Source organism: Cornus florida, unplaced genomic scaffold (assembly GCF_030987335.1).
Source record: "Cornus florida cultivar Cherokee Brave unplaced genomic scaffold, ASM3098733v1 CherokeeBrave_3.0.0_Hap2_Chr07, whole genome shotgun sequence".
NCBI lineage: Eukaryota > Viridiplantae > Streptophyta > Magnoliopsida > Cornales > Cornaceae > Cornus > Cornus florida.
Window position 1 is genome coordinate 52,112,253 of NW_026775577.1, and position 25,903 is coordinate 52,138,155.

Here is a 25,903-nt window from a genome sequence, read left to right on the forward strand (position 1 = left end):
AAGGCTTGACTCTTCATTATTTTAAATAGTTCAGGTTTTGTTTGGCTCGCCTCGTCTAATAAAAATAGCCAAGATATATTCAGTGTTCGGCCTTGATTTTCACACTGTGTTCAAGATCACTTTCGCTCATGCATGAGCCTACATTTCATGAATGGTCTATGAGCTTAAAGAGTTGAGCCTAACAATTTTCGGAATTGGCTCGTTTATTTAAGAACGTACCTTGCAGTTCAATAGAGTTCGTATTTGGGGAATGCCTTCTTCCGATGTTTTTTCTACTTCAGAACCACAGTAGCAAAAACTTTTCAAGCTTGGCAACTCTTCAAGTGCCATTAACTTCAACTGAGTGAACATGGCAATCTCATCACTTGCTTCTGCTTCTTTTCCTTGTCCTATTTCGAATCCGATTATCTTTTTCATCTTCTCACAATCTCTTACATTTAATATTTGGAGATACTGAAAGGAATTTTTTGCTTCTTGGACGGGGAGTAATAGCTTGTCCCATATAGCTGTAATGCTATTTAATTTTCTAATGAACAATTTCTCCAAAACAGGAAGAGTAACCTGTGATTCATTACATTAAATTATGTTCATTACATATGCATATATTATTTATCATCAACAACCATATCACAACTTGAGATTTCTGTACAATTTTTTTTTTAACCAGGAAACAACAGGAATTGAGCCATAATTAAAGAGATGTCTAATTCACACGCTACACAAAATATAAATAAATAAATCAATTACAACAATAATTTTATTAAACATCTTCCAAGTAGAATCCATCTTTTTTCCAATCTACTTCGTCCTACCATAAAAACTAACGTTTTTACAAAGCAACATTTTATCTGATGGTTCTCCCTTTTGTGTTTTTACTTGTTGGGCTGCCTTTATTAGCTTTGGTGGATGGAATCGCAGGGGACAAGGAAGATCTGTGAGTTGGGTTCTTTGCCTCAGTTTTTTGTTGTGTTAGGTGGCAACATCGAGGCCATTGATCATAGGTGAAATCAACATGGGCTTGGTGGGGACATGGAGTGATAAGGGCAAGCCTTGGGTTAGGCTTGATCAAAATAGATCACGTCCGTTGGATTTGGGGACCATATAATCTATACATGACCAATCTCCACAGTCCACATTAAATCATCATCGGCTTTGTCGACTGATTCCAATTTAATTGGGAATTTTATTTGGCAGCAACACAATATTCTCTCATTTAGAAATTCAGGAAAAAATTATTTCATTTGATGATGATTATGTTATTTTTTTAATTTTTCTTTTACATGCTGATTCAAGAATCTTTGATAGTCCTCTAATTATTTACATTTATATATATCTACATATATATATACACACACACACACATCAACATTTTCCTTTTCCAAAAAAAAAAAAAAAAAAAAAGGAAATTTGGTGGGTTTTTTAAAATTTTTTGAGTGAAGGAATTATTGAATTTAAGAAGAATAATTTGGTATTCTAAAATAAGTATTTGGAGGATATTTTGGACTTGAATAATAATTTTATATGTATATTTAATTATTTTGCTTAAGTCAACCAAAATAAAAAATAAAATTTTAAAATAAACCAATTTGTTATTTAGTACTTTTAACCTTACTGAAATGTAGTTTTCCCTACATATTATATATTTTATTCTTTGATTAGCTTTCTTTTTATTGATTTAAAAATTATATATTAATGTGTTTACTTCTCTAATTAGATTTTTTAATATTATGTATTTCCTTTTTTAATTATATTTTCTTTTCATATAATATAGTAGTTGGAAAAACTTATTTGTTTAGTTAACAGCAATAATATACTCCATACTAGTTAAAATTGAAAAGAAATCGAATTTAAAAATAAATTAATATATATACTGAAATATTATAAATTTCATTCTCTAATTATATTTCCTTTTAATTTAATATAATAATTGGAAAAAAAAAAATTTATTTTTTTAGGTAACAATAATAATATTGCTGTTAAAAATGAAAAAAAAAATTTAATTAAAAAATAATTAATATATGTGTTCGGCTCCTAAAAACCATGGTCCTTTCCAAGTGAGGAAAGGAGGGTGAGTGTTGGGTGTGCCAGGAACTGCTATCGTTCTAAAGTAGATATCCAAATAATTATTTAGTAGGAGATTGCAGGGATCAGGCGATTGTACGAAGGACTAGAATTACCACCTTCGAGGGTTCTTTTTGCCTTAAAAAAGGACTTCTGGATTACTTCATGGCTAGTGGAAATGAAAGCGGTATTGAAAGTGTATGACTTCAAAGTAAGGTGCTGGAAAGTAAGAAAGATAAGTGCGGAACTTGAATTAAATATATTGAAAGTGTATTACATGAATGTAAAGATACATGAATGTAAAGTAATTGAAGTGATGTATTGCTATGTGATTTGCACAGGATTTGCAAACTAGCTCTAAATGTTTTATTTATAGAGCTCCTCCATGCATGTTGCAGTTTGATGTGGCAACCTCAGTGATTTCCATGCGGCTTGGCCTGAAATTACCAAATGTCCACGTCCTTGGTGGTTATTCCCAGTTTTACAACCATCTTTCTCTGTCTTCTTCCTTCTTTGTGTTTGTTCCGAACATAATTCCAGCCATGTCTTCTTAGTCTTCCATAATCTTGAATCGTGGGTAGTTTTGGAGTGGGTTTTCCACTTGTCTTCTTTATGAACCTACATGTGTCCCACGTTCCTGTTTTTCTTCCTCATGTTGTCGACTCTTTCCTTAACTTCAGACACGATCTTATCAACTTTAGCCTTGTCACCCATGATCCTTGATAACTTCCCCCGGTTAGTGGTAGTTCCCCTATGAATTTCCACCACTTTCAACCGACGTGTTTATATTTGGCCAAGTATCCCATGATTTTAGGAGTCTTTTCTTTTCATAGCATCGTGGGTTGTATCTGATACGAATCTATATACATATATATATGCATAAATATACATCATCCCCTTTTCTTCTGCACCCACGTTTCCTTGATTTCAGTAACCTCCCTTAACCAGACTTTCCTTTCTGGTTTTTAGACTTCATGACGCCATGGACCCCTTAATTTCAGCGTCCTTCTCATCATGGATTGGCATCCTCAATTTCTATAACTTCCTTTTTTGAGAATTTCCTTCCAGGTTCAAATTTATGGCGTCGTGGTTTCCTTCAGCAACTCCTTTATTTATCGTGGGCTATATATATATATGTATATATATGTAGAAATATATTCTTCATTTCTGGAAAACATCACTCCACTTTCTTTGTAAATAACCACGTTGTTTAATCTAGTCAGAAGTTGTTGTTGAAGCCTCCTAGTTTTTAGGAGAAAATCCAGCCCCACGTATGTCTTGCTTAGTCAACCATGATTTCATAATTAAATGGAAAATATCCATTTAATTGGTATCCTTTAAAAATAAGATTTTCCATGAACCTTCAATAAAACCAACTCTTAAAAGAATTGATCTATCGTGGCTAGCACCATGGCAAGCTCAGTAGAACTCGTCATGTGTTAATAAACCATTGGTTGGATGAACTTTGACTTGGATAAGTGTATGAGGTTGAATATAGTATAGTATTTCTATGTAATCGATTCATTCCATATAGGAAGAGGTGGATCCTTGTTTTAAAGATGGCAAGTCCTAATAGGACTTACCTCTTTTCCTTTTAAAATAAAAAACCCCACATGGTAGGATTATACTAACCCACTTGTCTAATTACTATGTAATATTACATAGCTTTTAATAATAATTCATAAGAGTTACAATCCATTGTGGTAAGTTTTATTAGAACTCGCCACATACTTCCTCCTTATTGGTGGATAACACAAAATCAACCTTCACCAATTCCACACTATGCTTCCTCTTTTGGACATTTAAAACACCAATTCAGTGTGGCAAGCTAATTGGAACTCGCCATAAGTCGCATTTCCATTGGGCAAAAATAATGGAGTAAACATATGCCCCTCAAATTCCATGTTTTATGGAACAACTTGATGATAAGGCATGGGATTTAAATTCCGCCATTTGACCCACTTAAATTCTAAGGCAACTATCATAGCTATATAACTTCCACCTTTTCATGTGGCTAACTCCTTGGTTCCTTCCACATTAATTAATTTTTTCCACCGCCAATTTGAAAAGTATAACATATCCCAAAAAGATCTTATCCATTTATGGCTAACAACCAAAAACCTCATTACTTCCCTTTTAAATTTTGAACTTTCCAAACAAATCCCCTTTAAAGTCGTCATTGAATTGGACACTCATAGTAATCATTAAAGGAAGAGTTTTTATACAACATGTTGTTGGCTCCTCGATTTCCTCCATGTCAATCTTCATCTGCCGCCACTTTCAAAAGGAACAATCTGTATCCCAATATAAGTCTTATCCATTTATGGCCTAAACCATCAAACTTCCTAATCTTCATTACTCCCTTTTGAATTTTGAAAATCCCAACTACTAAACCTCAATAAACGTAACTCTTTCATTGCTTCTATATATATATATATATATGCATATATATATATATATTTCCTGCCATTACCGCAAAACCTTTCTCTTTTTTCCCACTTTCTTCTCCTCCAACCAAACCCTAAAATCACAAACCCTAATTTTGTGGAAGCTATGAACCATGGCTCCTGTCAAAGTTAAGAAACCTTCCAAACAGACCACTAGTTCCTCTCTTCCAGCCCCTTTAGTTCATACTAAAACAAAAACTCGAAGCCATCAAGTCCAATTACTTCTGCAATCCTTAAATCTTACTAAGCTGCATCTCGTTCCCTTGGTTCCCTTTGAAGATTCTTCAGTTGAACTTGGACTGGCCTTTGCAGGTGTGGCCCCTTCCGAGTTGGCAAAGTTCTACCCTTCCAGTACATCCCCTCTTCCCTTTGATTCAGAGTTCCCTCTTATTTTAAAGAAGGGAAAGAAAGTAAAACCCTCATTCAGTATAAAGAATTGGCCACCATATCATTCCTCTTGGACTTCTTTGGTGAATCGTCTTTCCAAAGATGAAAAGATTTCCTCACAATGAAGAAGACAAGGAATCTTTGATATTATCCAAATCAGCAAGGTCTCCATCATACTTGATCCAAATCTCCTCTTTCCATCCCTTTTCTTCTGGTCCACAACTACAAATGCCCTCCACCTGAAATGTGGAATGATGTCTCCTACTCTAAGGGATATTTGTTGTTTTACCGGCCTCAAACCTCATGGAGATGATGTTAGTGCCACTCTCTATGTTGACTAATTTCATTTTCCTACCAAAACCACTGGCAATAAGAAATTTGTTTCATCCCACCTTCATTTCATCAAACACTACAAGAAAACTGGCCAGTCGAAGAGGACGAGCACATAGCTTTCCTAATCTGTTGACTTTCTGGTTACTTGCTATGCATTCCATTCGGCCAAGTCACCAAGGAATTTGTTCAAGTTGCCATATCTTTAGCCAGGAATGGAGATTTGGCATTGGCTCTTCTCTTACTCTCCCATTTGTACAAAGGTCTGAATGACCTCCTCGCTTCCAAATTCTCAAGATTTCAAGACCCTTTCTGGTTATTCTAGATGTGGCTTAAGGTATATTTCCAAGATAGAACTTCCCCTCTTGCCATGCAGACTCGAAAAACCCTTCTATGCTATCCCTTGGCAACAACATCCCCTTTCACTTTCAACTTTGCTAAAAACTTTAAGTATTTTTACAACCAATGTGAAACTGGAGATGACAAGTTCTTCGATCCCTTTACTTTCCTTGGTCGTATGCCATCATGGTTAGTTAATTCTCCGGGGGTTTCCACCAAAAAACATTCTGGAGAGTGGAAAAGTATTTGGGCAAGCTTTTTACTTGCTCGAGACCTTTATTATAGCACGACCAACCCTAACCTAAGGAATAGCTTTTGTGGTGTGGAATTCTACGATCCGGCTCAACTGGTTAGGCAAATGGGGTTCACCCAGCTTATTCCCTTGCCACCATATAAATCTCAAAATAGATACTTTGATAAACGGGTAAGAATCATAGGATGTTGCAAAATTTGTAGCAATTGATAAGGCTTATGAAGTGGAACGGTCGGTTTTTAACTTTCAAGGCCATACTAACAAGCCTTAGTCCTCTAATGAGTTTACTATACGGTGGACGGCCTACATTTCTTCCACTAGAATAAGAATCATAAGGCCATTTGTGACACTATTTTAGCCTCCTTCAAACCCTTGTCTCTAGGTATAAAAGTGTTTCACTTCAAACTTTCTCTTTTCTTTTATATTACTGTAAACTTTCCATACTCTGAAATTTAAACTGTTGAATTCCAGATGGAGAAGAAGAAATGCCTGAGGAAAGTGATGACGACGAGGGTGGAGAAAAAACTGTTGTCTTACCCAGCAAGGTTAAGGGTGTGGCTGAAAGCAGTGATGTGAGTCATGAAAGTATTTCTTCTAGTGATGATGGAAAAGAAGAAGAAGTTGGGGAAGAAGAAGAAGAGGATGTTTTGTATAAGGTAAATGGAAAAGAAAAAATCTCTCAGGTATTTCCAACAAAACTAGACTTAACTTTTCCAACTTCTGGATTCCCTAATATCTCCTTTGTAGGGACTGGCTATTGTGAAGAAGGAGTTTCAACCCCAACTTTCTTCCTCTGATGAAAATTCTTCCGATGATGATCATATTTCCAAAGGGCAAACTCATACTCAACATTCTAGCAAAACGCTCACCAAGTGTAGCCCCTCTGGAAAAGTTGCTGGAAAGGCAAAAAATGAAGATTGACTTGGAAAAGGCCGAGGACTTCAAATAGCCTAGAGACTTTCCAAAAGTGAAAAAGTTAAAACCAACCAAGGAGATTGTTTTGGTAAGTCTCATTTGCTATCTCCTTCACCCTTTTAATTTCTTAAAGTATTCATAATTCCCTTTTATACTTGATCAATAGGGCTCTACCAACATTCAACCAGATGTACAAGTTGCCTATGGAAAGGACTTAGACATTCAAGCCTCTATTATGGAAATTCTGGCTGGTCAAAGTGGAAAAAGTCTGCCCATTCCAACTCCCACTATTGGAACATCTATTCCTTCTGGTATTGGTGGAACTTCTACAGGCCCTCCTCCTTCCAACCCAGAGGCAAGTCTTTATGCTTTTAAACTTTGCCTCATTTCTTACTCTGTCTAATAAGCAAAACTTTTCTTTCCTTCAGGCTACCCTCTCTTTGTCAACATCAACATCTTTCACGATGCATAGAGGATCTCTTCTTGCATTGGCCGATCTATACAAAGTGATCAAGGCCACTCAATCTTCAAGCACTTCAACTTCAAGTGCCAATGTACTCATACTTCCAGATCCTTCAGAGTACCCTATCACAGCAGCCAAAAGAAAATTGTTATCTTATCTTATGATGTGTAAAAAGTTGTAACCTTCCATCAAGACTTGGCCAGCACTATAGTTACTCTGAAGAAACACCCTAGATTTCCTGATCACACTCAAACTTCCTTAACCATTTTGTAGCATCAACTTCAATTTCTTGTTTCATATATGAGTTCCAGTTCTTCCTCTCTCTCAGAATATGAAAGAAAAGCTAAACTTAGGGACAAAGCCTTTGAAAGCTTTTATCTTGCTTTAGAACCCTACCCAGAAATCAAGGCACGAGCTGAGGAGTTTGTAGCCAAGAAAAATATGTTGACTGAGGAGCTAAACAAAATTCAAAAAGAGTTAGAACAAGTAGAATATGATGAATTTGAGTTGGACCAAACAGCTAGTGCCATCCTCACTGAGTCTGAGCCTTACAGGAAAGAATGGGAAAGTCTGGTAAACGAATTTCCTCAACTTAAAGAAACAAAGAACAAGGCACTAGCTAATCTTGAAGAAGCAAGGAAAATTTAGATGGCACTTGGAGGCGTCCTTGCCGCCATGTAATATGGTTCTTTACAAGATATTTATGTGTTTGTTTTTGGAAAGAACTTGTGGTTGTTAGTAGAAAATAATTAAGTTAGTTTTGAAATCTATTGCATGGCTAACTTTTAGGTTTAGCGGCCAATTTTGGAACATGTCATAAAATCAAGTATCTAATAGAAGTGATGTTCATTTCTCAATTCTTTTGTATGTGCCTCTTGCATGGAAAATTTCTAAATCATTGAAACTGGAAAATTCCGTCACATATATTAACAATAAGGCTTAGTCATAAAATGACTTTCCATAACAAAGGAATTCAGAAAACAAAAGAACTTACTAACATGGAAAAACATGTATATACAAGCAAGATCAGTAATATCCAAGACGAATAAAACCTGGACCATGTAATGTAGTCTCTTTTCTATGAAATGTTCCATACTTAGGAAATTAGCTGATCCTTAAAATTCAGCTAAGTCAGCTTCATGGTTCTAGCCAATGTACCCTTTCAAGTGCTTAGCATTTTCTCTTTGAAATGAATTTTTACTTAACTATCAAAAATGGTCAAAGTATGGCCATTATGTTTCCTTTCCAGGTTTCCAATTTACTTGGAAAAAAAGGTGCCAACCAAGTTATGTGACTGGTAGCATAATTGAGAATTTTCAATTTTCATAGATAGAAGGGTGATACTCTTTTAAGTATACACCATTCACAGGATGCTTGTGGGATCCTCCATCTATATCCATCAATCTATAAGCCCCTTTTCCAAGGACTCGTTCTACCAAGTAAGGACCATTCTAATTTGGGGTCCACTTTCCATATTCCTTGTCTTTGACTCCTAGTGGAAAATCTAACTTGCCATACCAGGTCTCCTTCAACAAATGTCTTTGCTTTAACCTTCTTGTTATATGCACGCATGGCTTTCTTCTTTTGAGCAATAATATGGTCTAAGGTATTAAGACGGACTTCATCAAGGTCTCTAATTCCACCAACATGATATGGTTGTAATCTATTAGAGTAAGCTTGTTTTGGAAAGCCACCCTTGTAGACTTTATGGTTATTTCCACTGGAAGAACAACATCATGTCCATATGTAAGCATATATGGTGTGATGCCAGTATTTGATCTTTTTGAATTTCTGTAAGCCCAAAGAGCCTCAGAAAGTAGGTGATGCAACTTCTTTGGATGATTCTCAATCATCTTTTCAAGGATGTTAAGAATTACTTTGTTGGAAGCTTCTGTCTGTTTATTTGATTAGGCAAAATATGGAGTGAAACTGATCACTTGGACGCCACACTCAGCACAATAATCAAGAACTTTGTTTCCAACAAAGGAAAGACCTCTATCAATGGTGAGAGTCTCTGGAATTCCAAACCTATGTGTAATGTGCTTCTTAATAAAATCAATCACTGTTGACTGTTCACATGTATTTAATGGAATGGCCTCCACCCACTTCGTGAAATGATCTGTTGCCACCACAATATGAGTATGGCCATCTGCAGATTATGGTGTTAACTTTCCAATAAAGTCCAAAGCCCACCCTTTGAATGGTCATATTTTCACTACTGGCTATATGTTGATAGTTGGAACTCTTTAGACCGGGCCAAGTTCTTGACATGCCGTACAAGTCTTTGCAAACTCTATGCAATCTTTCAATATACCTTTCCAATAATAGTCGCACCTTCTAAGATGCCACCTCATCTTGATTCTAGCTGATGAGCTCCACATTTTCCAAGGTGTGATTCTGCCATTATTCTCATGGACTCATTCCAACCAAGGCATCTTAGCAAGAGTCCATCTTCTTTATTCTTTTTGTAGAGATATCCATCAATCAAAATATAATAAGGTGTCATAAACTAAACTCTCTTGTCCACATTGGCACTAGGATCCTGCAAGAAATGGATAATTGGTGTTCTCCAATCTTCCAAGTCTAATCCATCTATATCAACATTGAAAATCTTCTATGTCTTTTTGGCAGGATCTTTTCTGGCTCGTCAGTCTGGAAGTGACCTACCATCTCATGCTGTGACTCTACAAAAGGGAAAGTCCCTTTTTATTATTTTTTTTTTTTTATTTTTTTTATTGTGATCAAAGTCTCTTCTACACCCAGTGGGACTTTCACTCGAGAAGCTAATTGTGCTAGATCATCAGCCTCCGTGTTCAAATGTCTTGGCGAATATTTGAATTGGAAATCATTAAACTGGCATAGTAATTCTAAGGCCAAAGAGTGAAAAGGTCTCAAATGCCAGTTGAGACATCTATATTCTTCAGAAAGTTGGCTAAGTATCAAGTTGGAATCTCCAATAATCTGAACCATATCCATCTTTAGCTCAAGCAGGATTTCTAGCCCAATAATTAGTGCCTCATACTCAGCTTGGTTATTTGTACACTTGAAATCCAAGAAGAAAGAAAATGTGAAATGATGACTATTCTAGCTCCTCCTCCATCATGAGTGCTTCATCGTTCAAACATGAGAGTCCAATGTGTATAGTCAAGGTAGAGATTATCCACCACATCACATACTTCTGAATCTATCTTAGCAAAAGGATAATCTGCTAGAAATTCTGCCACCTCCCTTCCTTTAACTGCCTTTTGTGGAATATACTTAAAAAAAAAACTCCATTAAGGCCAATAAACACTTTCTAATACATCCAGTAATCAAAGGCCTCGAAAGCATGTACTTAATCAAATCTGTCTGAGAAATAATATACACGGCCACTGGCAACATGTAGGTTCTCAACTTCATAGCTGCATAATATAAGAAAAGGCATAACTTTTCAATGGAAATGTACCTGCATTTCACTAGAGTAAACACCCTACTTAGATAAAAGATGGCTTGCTCCTTTCCCCATTCATTATTCTGGGCCAGAAGGGTTCCAATTGATTCATCAGTGGCCAATAAGTATAATCTTAAGGCCGCTTCTTGATTGGAGGCATCATCATTAGAGGGTTGGCTAGGTAGCTTTTCAAACCTTCAAAGGCTTGCTGGTGCTATTCTGTCCACTTGAATTCTACAGCACCTTTCAATTTCAGCAATGGAGAGAAAGTATGAGTCTTTCCAGCATGGTTGGCAATGAACCTCTTTAAATATCCAACCTGGCCAAGAAATCTTTGTAATTCTTTCTTAGTGGCCGGTAGCTTTGCTTCAATAATTGCCTTTACTTTATTTTGGTCAATCTCAATACCTCTCTAATGGACTAGGAAACCCAGGAAGTTTCTAGCTGAAACTCCAAAGGCGCACTTCAAGGTATTCATCTTCAACTTATGCTGCCTCATTCTTTCAAAAGCCATCTTTAGATTATGGAGATGTTGAACCTTGGCCGAGAATTTGATGACTACATACAATGTAGACTTCCAAAAAATGGCCGATCATGTCATGGAAAATGGCATTCATGGCCCTTTGATATGTTGCTCCGGCATTCTTCAACCCAAATGGCTTAGCGACCCATTCAAAGGTTCCAATGGATCCTGGACATCTGAAGGTTGTCTTAGCAATATCTTCCTCTACAATGTAAATCTTGTTGTACCCGAAATTTCCATCCATGAATGAAATAATTTCATTCTTAGCAGCAGAATCTACTAACTGGTCGATCAGTAACAAGCATGGGGTATTCATCTTTTGGAATTGCAAGATTAATATTCTGGAAATCCACACATATCTTTAGCTTGCTATTTTTCTTAATAACTAGAACTATATTGGAAATCCAGTCAACATACCTTGCGGTTCTTATAAAACCAGCCTTGTGTAGCCTTTCTATCTCTTCTTTAACCTTTAGAACAACTTATTGGGATATCTTTCTTGGAGGCTGCTTGAAAGGCTTGAAACCTTCCTTGATTGGCAGCTTATGCTCATCAACTCTGGAAAGTCCTGACATTTCCTCATACGTCCATGCAAAACAATCCTTGTATTCATAAAGTAAGGAAATCAATTTTTCTCTAAAGGTTGGTTCCAGAAGCTTACTGATGTAGGTAGGCCGTGGGTCTTGCTCCATTCTAAGATTGACTTCTAACAAGGAATCTTACACTTCGGCCCTAAGATCATCAAGCTTTATTGATGCTGCCTTTAAGTCTATCAGTTGGATAACATCTAATTTGTCTTCAGTATCTTCCATAATCTCCAAAACATTGGTTGAAAATGAAATACTGGTAGCTGCAGTCCTTTCTAGCCGTAGTTCAGTTAGATATGCTTTCAACCTGGCAAGGCAGCAATTAACCGCCTGGCCAAGTATTCTATCTTCATTAGGTTTCTCTTCCATAAAAACTTTTGTTTGAAATGTAGTGTTGGACACCAGCCTTGGGTAGAATTGTTGGCCTTGGTGTTCCTTGGAAAAGCTCCCTTATATCCTCTTCGGTGAGGGTTCTCCTCACAATGGCCTTCCTTGGACGGCCCTTGCTATCTTTTCCAATAAATCTGTTTAGAACGAATTCTTCACTGTATAGCTCGGCATCTGCATGGTGGACCCTTGCCACAAATGACAAGTTTTCAGTCTCCACCACTTTTACCTCATCTCCATCCCAAAATATCAGCATTTGATGGAGTGAAGATGGAATGTAAAAGTTTGGGTGAATCCATTCGCGGCCTAAAAGCAAGTTATAGGCTATTGTGGACTCAATGACGAAGAAGGCTGTGATTGAAGTTCTATCTCCCACCGTTAATTCCAACGGTAGAATGCCTTGTGTCTTTACTATTCCTCCCGTAAATCCACTAATGGATACGTCGGTTGGAATAATGTCTTCAGGCGACTTTCCAAGCATGTGCATGACATTGACTGGAACAACGTTTAATATTGAACCGTTATCTACCAGAATAGGGGCCTCTTTTCCACCAATACCTTGATAAATAAAGGTTTGAGCTGTTGAGTCATGCCATATGATGGCTTTTCCAAGACAATTTTCTTAAGAGCTGTGGGGCTTTTTTTTTCAACTACAACCCCTTTTAATTTTTGAAGATGTTCAGCTTCATCCTGAAAAACTTCTTCTATATGGATATCATTATTCGGTTCCATTATGAATGGCCCAAAACTAGACTGTCCAGGGCTTTCCATAGGAGGACTTGTATCTACTACATTTCCTTCCATTGAAGTTGGTTGATTTGGCTGTGGCTCAAAAAATAAAGGGAGAACCACTACCATATTGCAAGTAAATTCACCTGGAAGGCTCCCAAAATAGATCTTCTTGCTGCTGCTAGAACTGTTGGAGATTTTCATGTCTGTTCCATCTTTTGTAGGAGGGTCGTCTGCCAACAAGGAATTTTTAACTTCTGAATCAAGATTTAGCAAATCATCAAGATCTCTAACTCCTCATTTAGCTGGAAGTTCTGATAAGCTTGATGGTTTAGGTATCTTCTTTGGCCAGTTAGTCCAACCATGGTCTTTCTCCCATAATTTCCTTCTGTCAGCCCTTTTCTTTTTATGCCTTTGTTTTTGTGTTCGGGTCAAATAGGAATCATCATGAACTGGAAACTTGGGATGATTAACCCTCTTCCACTTATCATTTTGCAAGGTGGGAGGCTTAACCATTTTTGGACGGAGATGCTCATTCCCCTTTCTGACCCACACTTCCGAGGCCAATTTTGGCCTGGAATGCCTATCACCTTCAGAATTTTTTCCTTACCAACTGCTGTTTTCATTCTTCCTGCTAGGATGAAAACTTGCCTCATAAGGAAGCCTATTCCTTTCCATGCTTCTTGGAAGGAATTCTGATTTCCTTGCTGCGGACCTTCTTTCTGTATAGACTCGGCTTTCCTTCTCTAGAGTGGTCGCAGTAACTGAGTTTTTTACCTTTTGGAAAGTTTATCGGTCATGGACCTTTCGTTTCTATCCTCTGTCAGTGTTGGAAAGCCTTTCCTTCTGCTCCTCTTTTGGAAAGTCCCTATGGCATCCTCTATTCTGAATTTTAGACTTGGGACAACAACCTTACTGGATTAAGGCAATCTGAGCCTAATGAGTTACTTTTTCAACTCGGCCACTGTTTTCTCCATGGATGTTGCATCGTCAGGAATTTTTAGTTTTCCACTGAACCCTGGACCTGCTAAGTCCACCTTCTTCTTAAGGTGTTCTGAGGCTAAAGAAGTAACATTTGTGGCAACGACCTTGGGGAAAGGATTTCCATCAACACCCATGACTTCTGTCTTTTTTAGAAACTTCAACCTGCCATCTTCAATTGCCTTCTACACAATATTGCGGAAAATTACACAATTATTAGTGGAATGCCTCCATGAATTGTGAAATTTGCAATACTCTTTCTCGGCCATTTCTGAGGCTGTTGGTATCTTGTGGCCTGCTGTGAAAATCAGTTGCTTGTCAACCATGAGCAAATCAAAAATTTACTCGGCTTTATACTCTGTTCGGTAGGAAAAAGGGAAGGAGGGTGGAAGGAAAATATGAGGGAAGGAACAAAGTTCTTTTGTTCGGTAGGGAAGAGACAGAGAGAGAAAAGAAAAGAGGAGGGATGAGTCATCCCTCCTCCTTCACAAATATTAATAAACTCCACAATCACATCTTAAGCAAAACCCTATCAAGAAGAACTCTGACTCTCTCAACCGATCTCTTTCACGCATATAACAAACTCTTGCTTGCTATCACTCTCTATATATACATGGATCCACATATAAATATGATTAATTTATTGATATTGGCAATATTTATAAACTGATCAAATTCATGTGATATCTATATATATATATATATGTCAGGGAGGATTAGATTAATTACTTCAATTGGAGCATTTCGGTAAGGACATTTCCTAGGTATGAATCAAAGTGGCTGCCAAGGAATTATTGTAAGGACGATTCCATGGAATGAATCAAAGTGCTTTCCAATAAGGACATTTTAATTGGAGCATTAGGTATTTGATTAAATTATTCTCTCTCTAAAGTGGCTGCCAAGGAATGAATCAAAGACCTAATTTCTAAGGACGTTTCCAATACTGCTGCTCCGGCTGAAACAATTGTAGCTCTCAGCAAGCTATTTCTTCTGCATTTGAAGAGAAATATAGTATAGAATTATCATAACCTTTTCCTTTGTTCTGAATTTCTCTCCCTTCATAATTTACAAGAATCATTTTAATGGAGTATAGAATTATTAAAATCAATTCAATCTATCTTTTTCTTAATAATTTATAATTGACATTCTATGATTAATGGATTTTTTTTTTTTTTTTTTTTTTTTCAACGCAAGTGGCCTATTTTTTATATTATTTTTTTTATGATGAAATATGATTCTAACGACAAATTATAGTAAATTAATTGTACTTATAACATAATAAAGGGTCAAATGAGTAGTAAAAATAGGGATGGGTAAAAATAATTTGAAATTCTCTCTTCTCTCTTTTCCTAAATGAACAAAATAGGTTGTTATCTTCTTCTCTTCTCTTCTATCCAACTGAACAAAGTGAGAGAAGTTCATAATATCTTTCTTAGGGATGTCTCATCATTCTCTTCTTCTCTCCCTTCCGTCCAATTTTTTTTCGTTCCTACTGGATGGAGCATTAGAGATATCAAAAGAGTAGCTTCTGGAAGTGTCTGCCCCATTCACTTGGAACTAGAGGCGGCTTGCAAGTTGGCCATAGGCTGATTTTGGTTTTGCCAAAGCCTCACAAGTATAGGCCTTCTCTATGTTGAGCTCAGCCATATTCACCTCAAACTCTCTTTCAACTTCAGTGGTATACACCTCATAGCTAGGATCACGATAGTAAGTGCCCTTGGAGGAGCTCTTCTTGTCTTGCTCCTCGTGAAGGAGCTCTTCATACTTGGCCACTACTCTGCCGGCCAAGTCGAACAAATCATGGAATTGTATTCCTTCAAACTTCTTACAAAGTTCAAATTCTAGGCCATTTACAGCCATCTTTACATATTCTTCTGGTGGCATAGATAAATTACATTTATACTTGGCCCTTCTGAATCTAGAAAGACAAATTATATAGTTGATGAAGTCTGGAAAGGTCTGCCATAGACACTTCAAGCTTAGCTCTACAGAACTTAGTATGGAATGAATCCTCAAATTGCTGCCAACTTTAGATGGAGTTGGCTGGCAAGTTGGAATACTACCTGAAAGCATAGCCAGTCAATGTGTTTGGAAATAAGCGTACCTTCAGCCATGGATTGGCTATTGCTTCTCCACATTGGATAGTGAAAAAACTGATATGTTCCAATGTGGACTGTTTGCCCTCTCCATTGAACGTTGCAAACTCTGGAATTCTGAAATTCCTTGAAAATTCAACTTCATCAATGAACTCTGGATAGGGCTTTCTGTAGGTTGGCCTTCTACCCCTTCGAGTTAGGCCAACCTTGAGGTGGATTGGCCACTTGATGCCCCAAACCCACCATTAGCAGTGGGTTGGCATCTGTATAATTATTCCTGCCACGGTTCCTTCCTCCTTGGTTAAAAAGTGGCTTCCTTGGAAAAGGTTGCCCCCCAATTGCCATAGGAATGACCATTGGTGGCTTAAAGGAATAGGTGCGGCTAGCTGAATATTTACAGGTGGAACATTCCGTTGTGCTTGAGGAATGTGATATGGCCATGGTTGGCCAGACTAATCATGCCAAGTCTGTTGTGGAAAAGCCATAGGTTGAGGGTTCTGGACTTGCTGAATGGCTGGCATGGGTGCCGTTTGTGGAACAGTCATCTGTGCCACTGGAGTGGTCATAGGTGCAGTTGGAATGTAAGTCTGTGCCATTGGAAGGGACTGCACCTGCTACTGAGTTGGAGGGAACGGCCTTGCATGTTGTTGAGAGGAAGTACCTTCAACAAATATGGCTGGCTTGCTAGCTTGGAAGGTCGACTGTTGAAACCCTTCAGAGTTATTTGACCGAAGGGCCAAACCTTGAGTCAAACCTCAAAGGGACCGTTCCAACATGGACTCAAACTTATGAGAGATTTGGTCCACCATTTCTGTTAGATTCCGTTCTTGAGAAAGAACAGCTTTAGATTGGTTTTGAGCAACTCTGGCTAAGTCTTGAGTGACTTTTCCTTGGTCTTGCGCAAACCTATCTTAATGCATTGCCACCATGCAGATAATGCCCATGATGGGTCTATTTGCCATTGTTTGAGCAAAATTTTCCACCATATCATTTTCATCAGGTGCAAATCATGAACTTTCCACTGGAAGTTCACTGGCTTGCATCTTTTCTAGTTCGGCAGGGTCTTGGACAGACTTGCCTTGCCTTCTTCCACAGGACATTGAACAATCTGTTGATATGTCCACCGGGCTTGCCAAGATGTTCGACTCCTAAAAACCGTGGTCCTTTCCAAGTGCGAAAAGGAGGGTGAGTGTCGGGCGTGCCAGGAACTGCTGTTGTTTAAAAGTGGATATCCGAACAATTATCCAATAGGAGATTGCAAGGATCAGGCGATCGTACAAAGGACTGGAATTACCACCTTCAAGGGTTCTTTTTTCCTTGAAAAAGGACTTCTGGATTACTCTATGGCTAGTAGAAAGGAAAGCGGTATTGAAAGTGCAAGACTTCAAAGTAACATGCTGGAAAGTAAGAAAGATAAGTACGGGACTTGAATTAAATATATTGAAAGTGCATTACATGAATGTAAAGATACATGAATGTAAAGTAATTGAAGTGCTGTATTGCTGTGTGATTTGAACAGGATTTGCAAACTAGCTCTAGGTATTCTATTTATAGAGCTCCTCTATGCATGTTGCAGCTTGATGTCGCAACTTCAGTGATTTCCACGTGGATTGGCCTGAAGTTGCCAAATGTCACATGTCTTTGGTGGTTATTCCCAGTTTTACAACCATCTTTCTCTGTCTTCTTCCTTCTTTGTGTTTCTTCCGAACATAATTCTTGCCATGTCTTCTTAGTTTTCCATAATCATGAATCGTGGGTAGTTTTGGAGTGGGTTTTCCACTTGTCTTCTTCATGAACCTCTATGTGTCCCACGTTCCTGTTTTTCTTCCTCATGTTGTCGACTTCTTTCCTTAACTTCAGACATGATCTTATCAACTTTAGCCTTGTCACCCATGATCCTTGATAACTTCCCCCGGTTAGTGGTAGTTCTCATATGAATTTCCACCACTTTCAACCGACGTGTTTATATTTGGCCAAGTATCCCATGATTTTAGGAGTCATTTCTTTCCATAGCGTCGTGGGTTGTATCTGATACGAATATATATACATTTATATATATACATAAATATACATCATCCCCTTTTCTTCTGCACCTACATTTCCTTGATTTCAATAATCTCCCTCAACCAGACTTTCCTTTCTAGTTTTTAGACTTCATGATGCCATGGACTCCTTAATTTCAATGTTCTTCTCATCGTGGATTGGCATCCTCAATTTTTATAACTTCTCTTCTTGAGAATTTCCTTCCAGGTTCAGAATTTATGGCGTAGTGGCTTCTTTAGCAACTCCTTTATTTATCGTGGGCTACATATATATATATATATATATATATATATATATATATATATATATATATAGAAATATATTTTTCATTTCTGTAAAACATCACTCCACTTCCTTTGTAAATAACCACGTTGTTTAATCTAGTCAGAAGTAGTTGTTGAAGCCTTCTAGTTTTTAGGAGAAAATCTAGTCCCACGTCTTGCTTAGTCAACCCTGATTTCATAATTAAATGAAAAATATCCATTTAATTGGTATCCTTTAAAAATAAGATTTTCCATGAACCTTCAATAAAACCAACTCTTAAAAGAATTGATCTATCGTGGCTAGCACCATGGCAAGCTCAGTAGAACTCGCGATGTGTTAATAAACCATTGGTTGGATGAATATGACTTGGATAAGTGTATGAGGTTAAATATAGTATGGTATTTCCATGTAATCTCTTCATTCCATATATGAAGAGGTGGGTCCTTGTTTTAAAGATGGCAAGTCCTAATAGGACTTACCTCTTTTCCTTTTAAAATAGAAAACCCCATATGGTAGGATTATATTTACCCACTTGTCTAATTACTACGTAATATTACATAGCTTCTAATAATAATTCATAAGAGTTGCGATCCAGCGTGGTAAGTTCTATTGGAACTCGCCACATACTTCCTCCTTATTGGTGGATAACACAAAATTAACCTTCAGCAATTCCATACTATGCTTCCTCCTTTGGACATTTAAAGCACCAATTTAGTGTGGCAAGCTCATTGGAACTCGCCACATGTTGCCTTTCCATTGGGCAAAAAATAATGGAGTAAACAATATGTATTGAAACACAATATTGTACTTTTAATAATAAGTATAGATATAGATAAATATGATATAGGCATTTGCTTAACCTTTTAATAAAATTGTTTACCTCAATTTGTATCAAAATTGTTTATCCATTTTTGTTGTTAATTTGGTTTTCAAAATTTAAACGGATTAATAGGTCCACAATAGAGATGAAATATATATATATACAGGGGCGGAGCCAGTAATTTATGTCAGAGGGGGCACAATGCACTTATTAAAAAAAAAAAAATACGACAATATAATTTTTTAAATCAAAAGGCCAAATAAGAAAAAAATAATAATAATAGTTGTAAAATAATATGCTAAATAAATACCGTAAAAAATATATAGTTACCAATATAAGAATCAAAATATTAATTAATAATATTTTAATTAAATACAATCACCAATGTCATCGATAAAAAGAAATAAGTTTTAAAAAAATAGAAAAATACATAATTATACATAAGTGAAAAAAGAAATTTTTTGAAAAAGGAAACAAAAATTAGAAAAGGAAAAATATATTGTATATTTGAAGAAGGGATATATGTAATTTTTTTAAAAAAAAAAGGAAATTAAAAGAATTTGAAAATTTGAGGAGGGGGGGAGGAGGGGCACTATTTAAAATTACCATGTAAGTATATATATATACAAAAAAATATGTACATATGTATAGAAGGTTGGAGCAAAGTGAGGGGGTACGTGATATATATATATTCAGAACTTTCAAACATGAAATTTGGGTAGAAATTAGTTTTTTTATTTTCCATGATATATATACGTACCTTGCAGTTGAAGAGAGCTTGTATTTCGGAAATGCCTTCCTCTGATATTTCTTCTTTTTCAGAATCACAACTTTTGCAGAAACTTTTCAAGCTTGGCAACTCGTCAAGTCTCAAAATCTTCAACTTCGTGAACATGGTAATCTCATGACTTGTGTTTGCTTCTTGAACCGGGAGTAATTGATTGTCGCATATAGCTATAATGCTATTCAATTTTTGAATGTCCAATACCTCCAAGACAGGACAATTAATCTGTGATTCATTACATTAAATTTTGTTAACTAATGAACTTGTACGTATACGATTTTAACTATAAAAAAAAAAATGGTATATCATTAACAACCATATTTGTCTCTCTTAGTTACAGTCTACTATAAATACATATATATTTCATATATATTTTTTGGTTCTATGTTCACACAAAATATAAATAAATAATTCAATTACTCTCATTAAATATCTTCCAAGAAGAGTCCATCTTATTTCCAATCTACTTCATCTACCATCCAAACCCCAGTTACATGAGAAACAAAAAAAACAAAAATCATAATAATAATAATAATAATAAGCATTTCCCAAAACGTTTAAATAGCAAAGCAAAATTTTATCTGGACTTCTGATTATCTGATGGGCCTGTTATTGGGCTTTCTTACTTTTTGGTCTTAAGGTTTGCCCTTTTGTGTTTTGGGCTGCCTATATCAGCTTGGGTGTGTATGGCCTCTTTTTGCAAAGCCGCCTCTTCGGCCAGCATGTATTCTTGGAGTCATACACACACTAGTAAAGCACATGTGCAATCGTAATGAAAAGTTATATTATAAACTTAATTAAAAAATTTATATAAAAATTATCAAAATAAATTCACTTTTTCAAATAATTGATTAATAACTTGTTGAAAGAAAACATAATATACCTATAATAAAATAAAGAATTTGAACCATGCTGCGAAATCAATCAAAATAAATTAAGGTATTTTTTTAAAAATAAATGGTGACATGACATAATTAAACAAATACAAAAATAAAAATAAAAAAAAAACACGATTCAAAGAATAAAACATAATTTTTTTTTAAAAAAAATCAACATGATTAATGCAATTTAAAAAATAATGTACCTATAATAAAATAAAAAACTTTGAACCATGCTACGAAACCAATCAATCAAAATAAATTAAAAGCAAAGAATTTTGAACCATCATGTGTTATATCACCTGTTCGCCAAATCTCAATTTTTCACGTACAAATGTAACTAATGTATCTCACCATTTATTATAATAAATCATAAGAATAATTTAATTATAAAATTATAATATTATAATGTAATTCAATTAGCATGATTAATGCAATTCAAAGAATAAAACATAATTAAAAAAAATCAACATGATTAATGCAATTCAAAGAATAATGCACCTGTAATAAAACAAAGAATATAAGCAACTTGTTTAAGTTGTTATAAGAAATGAAACATCTTGATTGAATTTTAATTAACAATTACTTATTTAATTTTAATTTGTAATTTATTTAATGATTTGAAACATCAATAGGATTTATTTTAATTGGTAACTTATTTTATTATTTGGTAAATTATTTTGTTCTTTTACCTATAAATGATTTGAAACATCTTGATTGAATTTCAATTAAACAATTACCTATTTAATTTTAATTGTTAATTTATTTAACGGTTTAAAACATGTTGATAAAATTTCAATTAAACAATTACCTAATCTTAAATGAATTGAAACATCTTAATTGAATTTTAATTAAACAATTACTTATTTAATTTTAATTGGTAATTGATAATTAATTTTATTATTTGATAAATTATTTTATTAAAAAATTATCTATTTGATTTTAATACGTAACTTGTTTTAGTTGTTATAAGATTTGAAACATCTTCATTGAATTTCAATTAAACAATTACATATTTAATTTTAAATGGTATTTATTTAATGATTTGAAACATCAAATTTCAATTAAACAATTATCTATTCAATTTGTAATTCATTTTATTTATATCAATTATTAATTATTTTTTATATTAATAAATAAATATTAAAATACTCATTTTATTTTATATCAATTATTAAATATTTTTTATATATTAATAAATAAATACTGAAATTCTATAATTCATTTTATTTATAAAAACACTTTTATTTTAATTCATTTTATATCAATTAATAAGTATATTTTTATATTAATAAATAAATACTGAAACACTGAAACTCTTTTATTTTAATTCATTTTATTTATAGAAACTCTTTTATTTTATTTCATTTTATATCAATTAATAAATGTATTTTTATATTAATAAATAAATAAATAGTGAAACATTGAAACTCTTCACACATTTAATAATAGTGTGTGTGTGTATATAAATATATATACATTTGCTTAACCTATGAAAAAAATTGTCGGGGGAAGTAAGGTCGAAACCCAAGATGATTAATTCATCTTTGTTGTTAATTTTGGTTTTCAAAACTCAATTGGATTAATAGGTCTGCAAATAATTTCAAGGAATCATAGAATATATATATATATATAGAGAGAGAGCATACCTTTTCATTAAAGAGAGCTTGTTCAATGGTGGAAGGGTTGCACTCTGTAGTTGATGTCTTTTTCGTATCGGAATAGATGCTTCTGATATTCGGCAAATTCACTAACCACAATTTCTTTAACTGACCAAAAAAAACATTATCCATGACGTCCTCATCACCTCCAACTATTTCTTCCAACATCTCACAATTTGTAATTGTGAGATTATGCAGATTTGAAAGACATCTTGCGGTGGAAGGAGAAAAGAGATACTTGATTGATCTACATTTTCCAACTTCTAATATGCTGAGTTTACCAAAAGAACCCAACGGGCATGGTGTATGAGGTTTTCCTAGTAGATATTCCATGTCATGACAATTCTTAACTTTAAGAGACTCCAAGTCTAAAAACCACTCTCCGTCAATGTGGTGAAGCACCTTCTTTGCACCTTCCGAATTAAGCAAAAATAGTACTTCAACATTCTTCATCAAAACATTGAACTCAATTTTCCAAGGAACATTCTTGAGTCCCAAGATCTTTGTTTTCGTGTATTCATGATTGCACCTCCCATCATAATCCCCGATCCAAATATGAAATGTTGTCAACGATTGAAAGCTGGGAAGGTCATTCTTGGGCAATAAGATGATATGTTTTGGTATACGAATATGTAAACTGGTTAAGCTACTCAAACAATGTAGCTCTGCAATACTTACATTGCCTTCATCACCCCATGTGTCAAATCTCAACGGAAGGTACAATTCCTCCAGGCCGGATAGATGTGATAGGACGCCCGACTGAAATATTTCAGCCATCTCACAATTACATTTTCTTAAATCCAACGAACGCAGATGATTTAACTGTACTACTTCATCAACCATCAGTTTATGTTGGAAATCATCATCAATACTTAGGATATCAAGGATTTTAAAATTCTTGAGGAAAGATAGATCCACCAACTTACAGTAGTGCAGACGCAACATCCGAAGATTAACCAGATTTGAAAGTGATGATTGCAATAGATTTATTCTATACAAATCCAAAACTTCCAGATTTTCTACCCATTTAAAAAAGTTACTAGGGAGTTCTAGTAATTGTGAACCACCAGGTGTGTTGCATCCCAACACTAGGGTGCGTAGTTCTCGGCAAACTAATTGATCCGGAAGCCGACTAACATTGTGGGAAGTCCTTAATGATATTGCTGTGCAACGTCTATAATCATTTTTTTCGGGCCAAACATTGACAACATCTTTTACGAGAAACACATTCGAATCTTTTGATGCAATTGAAATAGCAACATCCCGAATTACGTCATGCATTTTGACGGAATTTTCATCTTTACCTTCCAACAATAAATTAGATTTCTTAAGGATATTACCCAACGTTTTTGCTCTATCTCTTTTCTTTTTCATTGTATCCGAGCTTCGAAGAAACCCTGTTCCCACTCCATACTTCACCAAATCATCAATATAAATCTTGCAACCCTTGCTATTATCTATATCATCTGGAATTCCGATTTTCTTCAGTGTGATCTGATCACCCCAAAGGTCATCCAATATCACAAGGATTTTTCTCCCGTTCTTCAATCTATTGCGTAGTTCAGCAGCTCTCCCTTCTTCACTCTTTTTTTTTAGTTCCAAATTTAAACAATCTGCAAGTTTTTCTTGGATTTTCGTCAGATCCGGATTCTGAGAGAAAACTGCCATTGCAACCTCATCAAATAGGCCTTTTTCAGCTTGTTTTCCAGCTTCTTCCACCATTGTTGTCTTTCCAACACCGGGCATTCCATATATTCCAATTTTGTAATTACTGTCATCTTTCATCGCCTCCATGATCTTGTTAAAAACTGAATTTCTGGATTCAAATTGCTCAAAATTTGTGGAGGAGACATTCCAAATACCAGTGAGATGAGGAGTACGTGCATGTGTCTCAAACTTACCTTCATCTTTTAGGCCAGTAACAACCAAACTCTTCTTTTTTCCTTCCCTACCTAGCTGATGCCTCGAGCAAACATCAAGACAACAGAGGTTTTGTCTGTCTTGCAATAACTTCGTCACTTCTTCAAACGTGATCAACGACCTCTCTACTTTCTCAAGCCACTTCGAAACATCTTCCTCCACTACCATCCCATTGTCCTTGGCCATTTCGACATCGTCTTGGACCCTCTTCATACAAGCTCTGAGATTCTCAACTTCAACTTCAAAACTCTTGATGTTGTGTTTGTAGTGAAACACATAACCAATTTGACGCCGAGTGGATGTGAACAAAAGCTCTATCATTGGCTCTAACATTTTTCCCACAATAGTATCAACAACATCCATTTTCAACCCACTGGCTATCTACCCTTTTTTTTCTTTTTTGGGGGGTGGAAATGATATAATGAAGAGTTCTAACACAGGAAGTCTGATTTTAATTGAGAAACAGGAGAAAGGAAAGTACAGAAAAGTGAAGATTCTCAAAAGCAATAATGCTTACTCAAATTTTCCAGAAAAGTCAAGAGGGTGAGACCTCGAGAGTAATAGATATTGCAGATTGAGAGGTTTTTCTTTTTTTTTTTGAAATTGGTGATAGAGTTTAAGTTTCGTAAATTAATAAATTTTTTATGTTTTTATATTAATACTGAAATATGTATATTTTATTTTTTATTAAATAATAATTTTTTATTTTAATAGTGAAATATTTGAGTTTTTCAAAGTAACAAATTTTTTTAGGTAATTTGAATTTTATTAGGTAATTTGTAATTTGAATTTTATTAGATAATTTGAAATTTAGTATAATTTTTAATTTATAATAGAAATTCAATTATATTAATTTTTAATTAAATTTTAAAATAGAAATTCAATTATACTAATTATAAAATAGATTGAAATTGATATAAAAATTTATTATATGGAATTTGTGATTTTTGGAAGACCCTGGGTTATATTTTATTTTCTTTAAATATGTAGTTTGAGATAGAATTTTATAGAAATTATTTTATTTTATTAAGATATATCTTTGTAAAATTAGATTTTCTTTTATTAAAAAACTCATAAAAAATAGATAAATACAAGGGTTATATACTTATACGTGATAGAGTTCTCTTTTGTATTAATTAATAAATATTTTTTATATTAAAAAATAAATACTGAAATGTTTAAATTTTTTAACATTTATATTTTATTTATATGTATTATTATATTATTATATATTTTCTTTAAATATATTCTTGTCTAATGTGATAAAGTTATAGAAATTATTTTTTTTTCTTTAAATATGTCCTTATTTAATTAGATTTTATTTTATTAGAAAACTTATAATAAATAGATGAATACAGGTTATATGTGATAGAGTTTTAAAGAAAATAAAATACTTAATTTGTGGTAAATTTTAGTAATTTTTGTTAGAGTTTTATAAAAACTATTTAAATATATTCTTATCTAATGTGATAGAGTTTCATTGCAAATAAAATAGGTAATTTGTGGTAGAATTTTATATAAATTATTTATTTTCTTTAAATATATATATCCTTGTCTAATTATATTTTTTTATATTAAAAAACTGATAATAAAAGATAATTTGTC

The 25,903-nt window shown here is 34.6% G+C and overlaps 1 protein-coding gene across 1 annotated transcript; it reads right to left on the bottom strand.

Annotated features, from left to right (window-relative positions):
• Positions 1 to 126: 126 nt before the first annotated feature.
• Positions 127 to 24,661, bottom strand: LOC132266211 (disease resistance protein At4g27190-like). Its single transcript, XM_059767064.1, has 4 exons — positions 22,367 to 24,661; positions 19,816 to 20,064; positions 220 to 561; positions 127 to 138 (listed from the first exon to the last, which is right to left on the bottom strand). The coding sequence occupies exons 1-4, from the start codon at positions 24,659 to 24,661 to the stop codon at positions 127 to 129; spliced, it is 2,898 nt and encodes a 965-aa protein (XP_059623047.1).
• Positions 24,662 to 25,903: the final 1,242 nt, after the last annotated feature.

Bases quoted from the DNA above. Each gene is read 5' to 3' on its own strand.
- LOC132266211 (XM_059767064.1), bottom strand. From the start codon at position 24,661: ATGGATGTTGTTGATACTATTGTGGGAAAAATGTTAGAGCCAATGATA. The intron at 20,065-22,366 runs GTATGCTCTCTC...AATGAATCACAG, and splicing joins AAGCTCTCTTTAATGAAAAG to ATTAATTGTCCTGTCTTGGA. The intron at 562-19,815 runs GTACGTATATAT...AATGAATCACAG, and splicing joins AAGCTCTCTTCAACTGCAAG to GTTACTCTTCCTGTTTTGGA.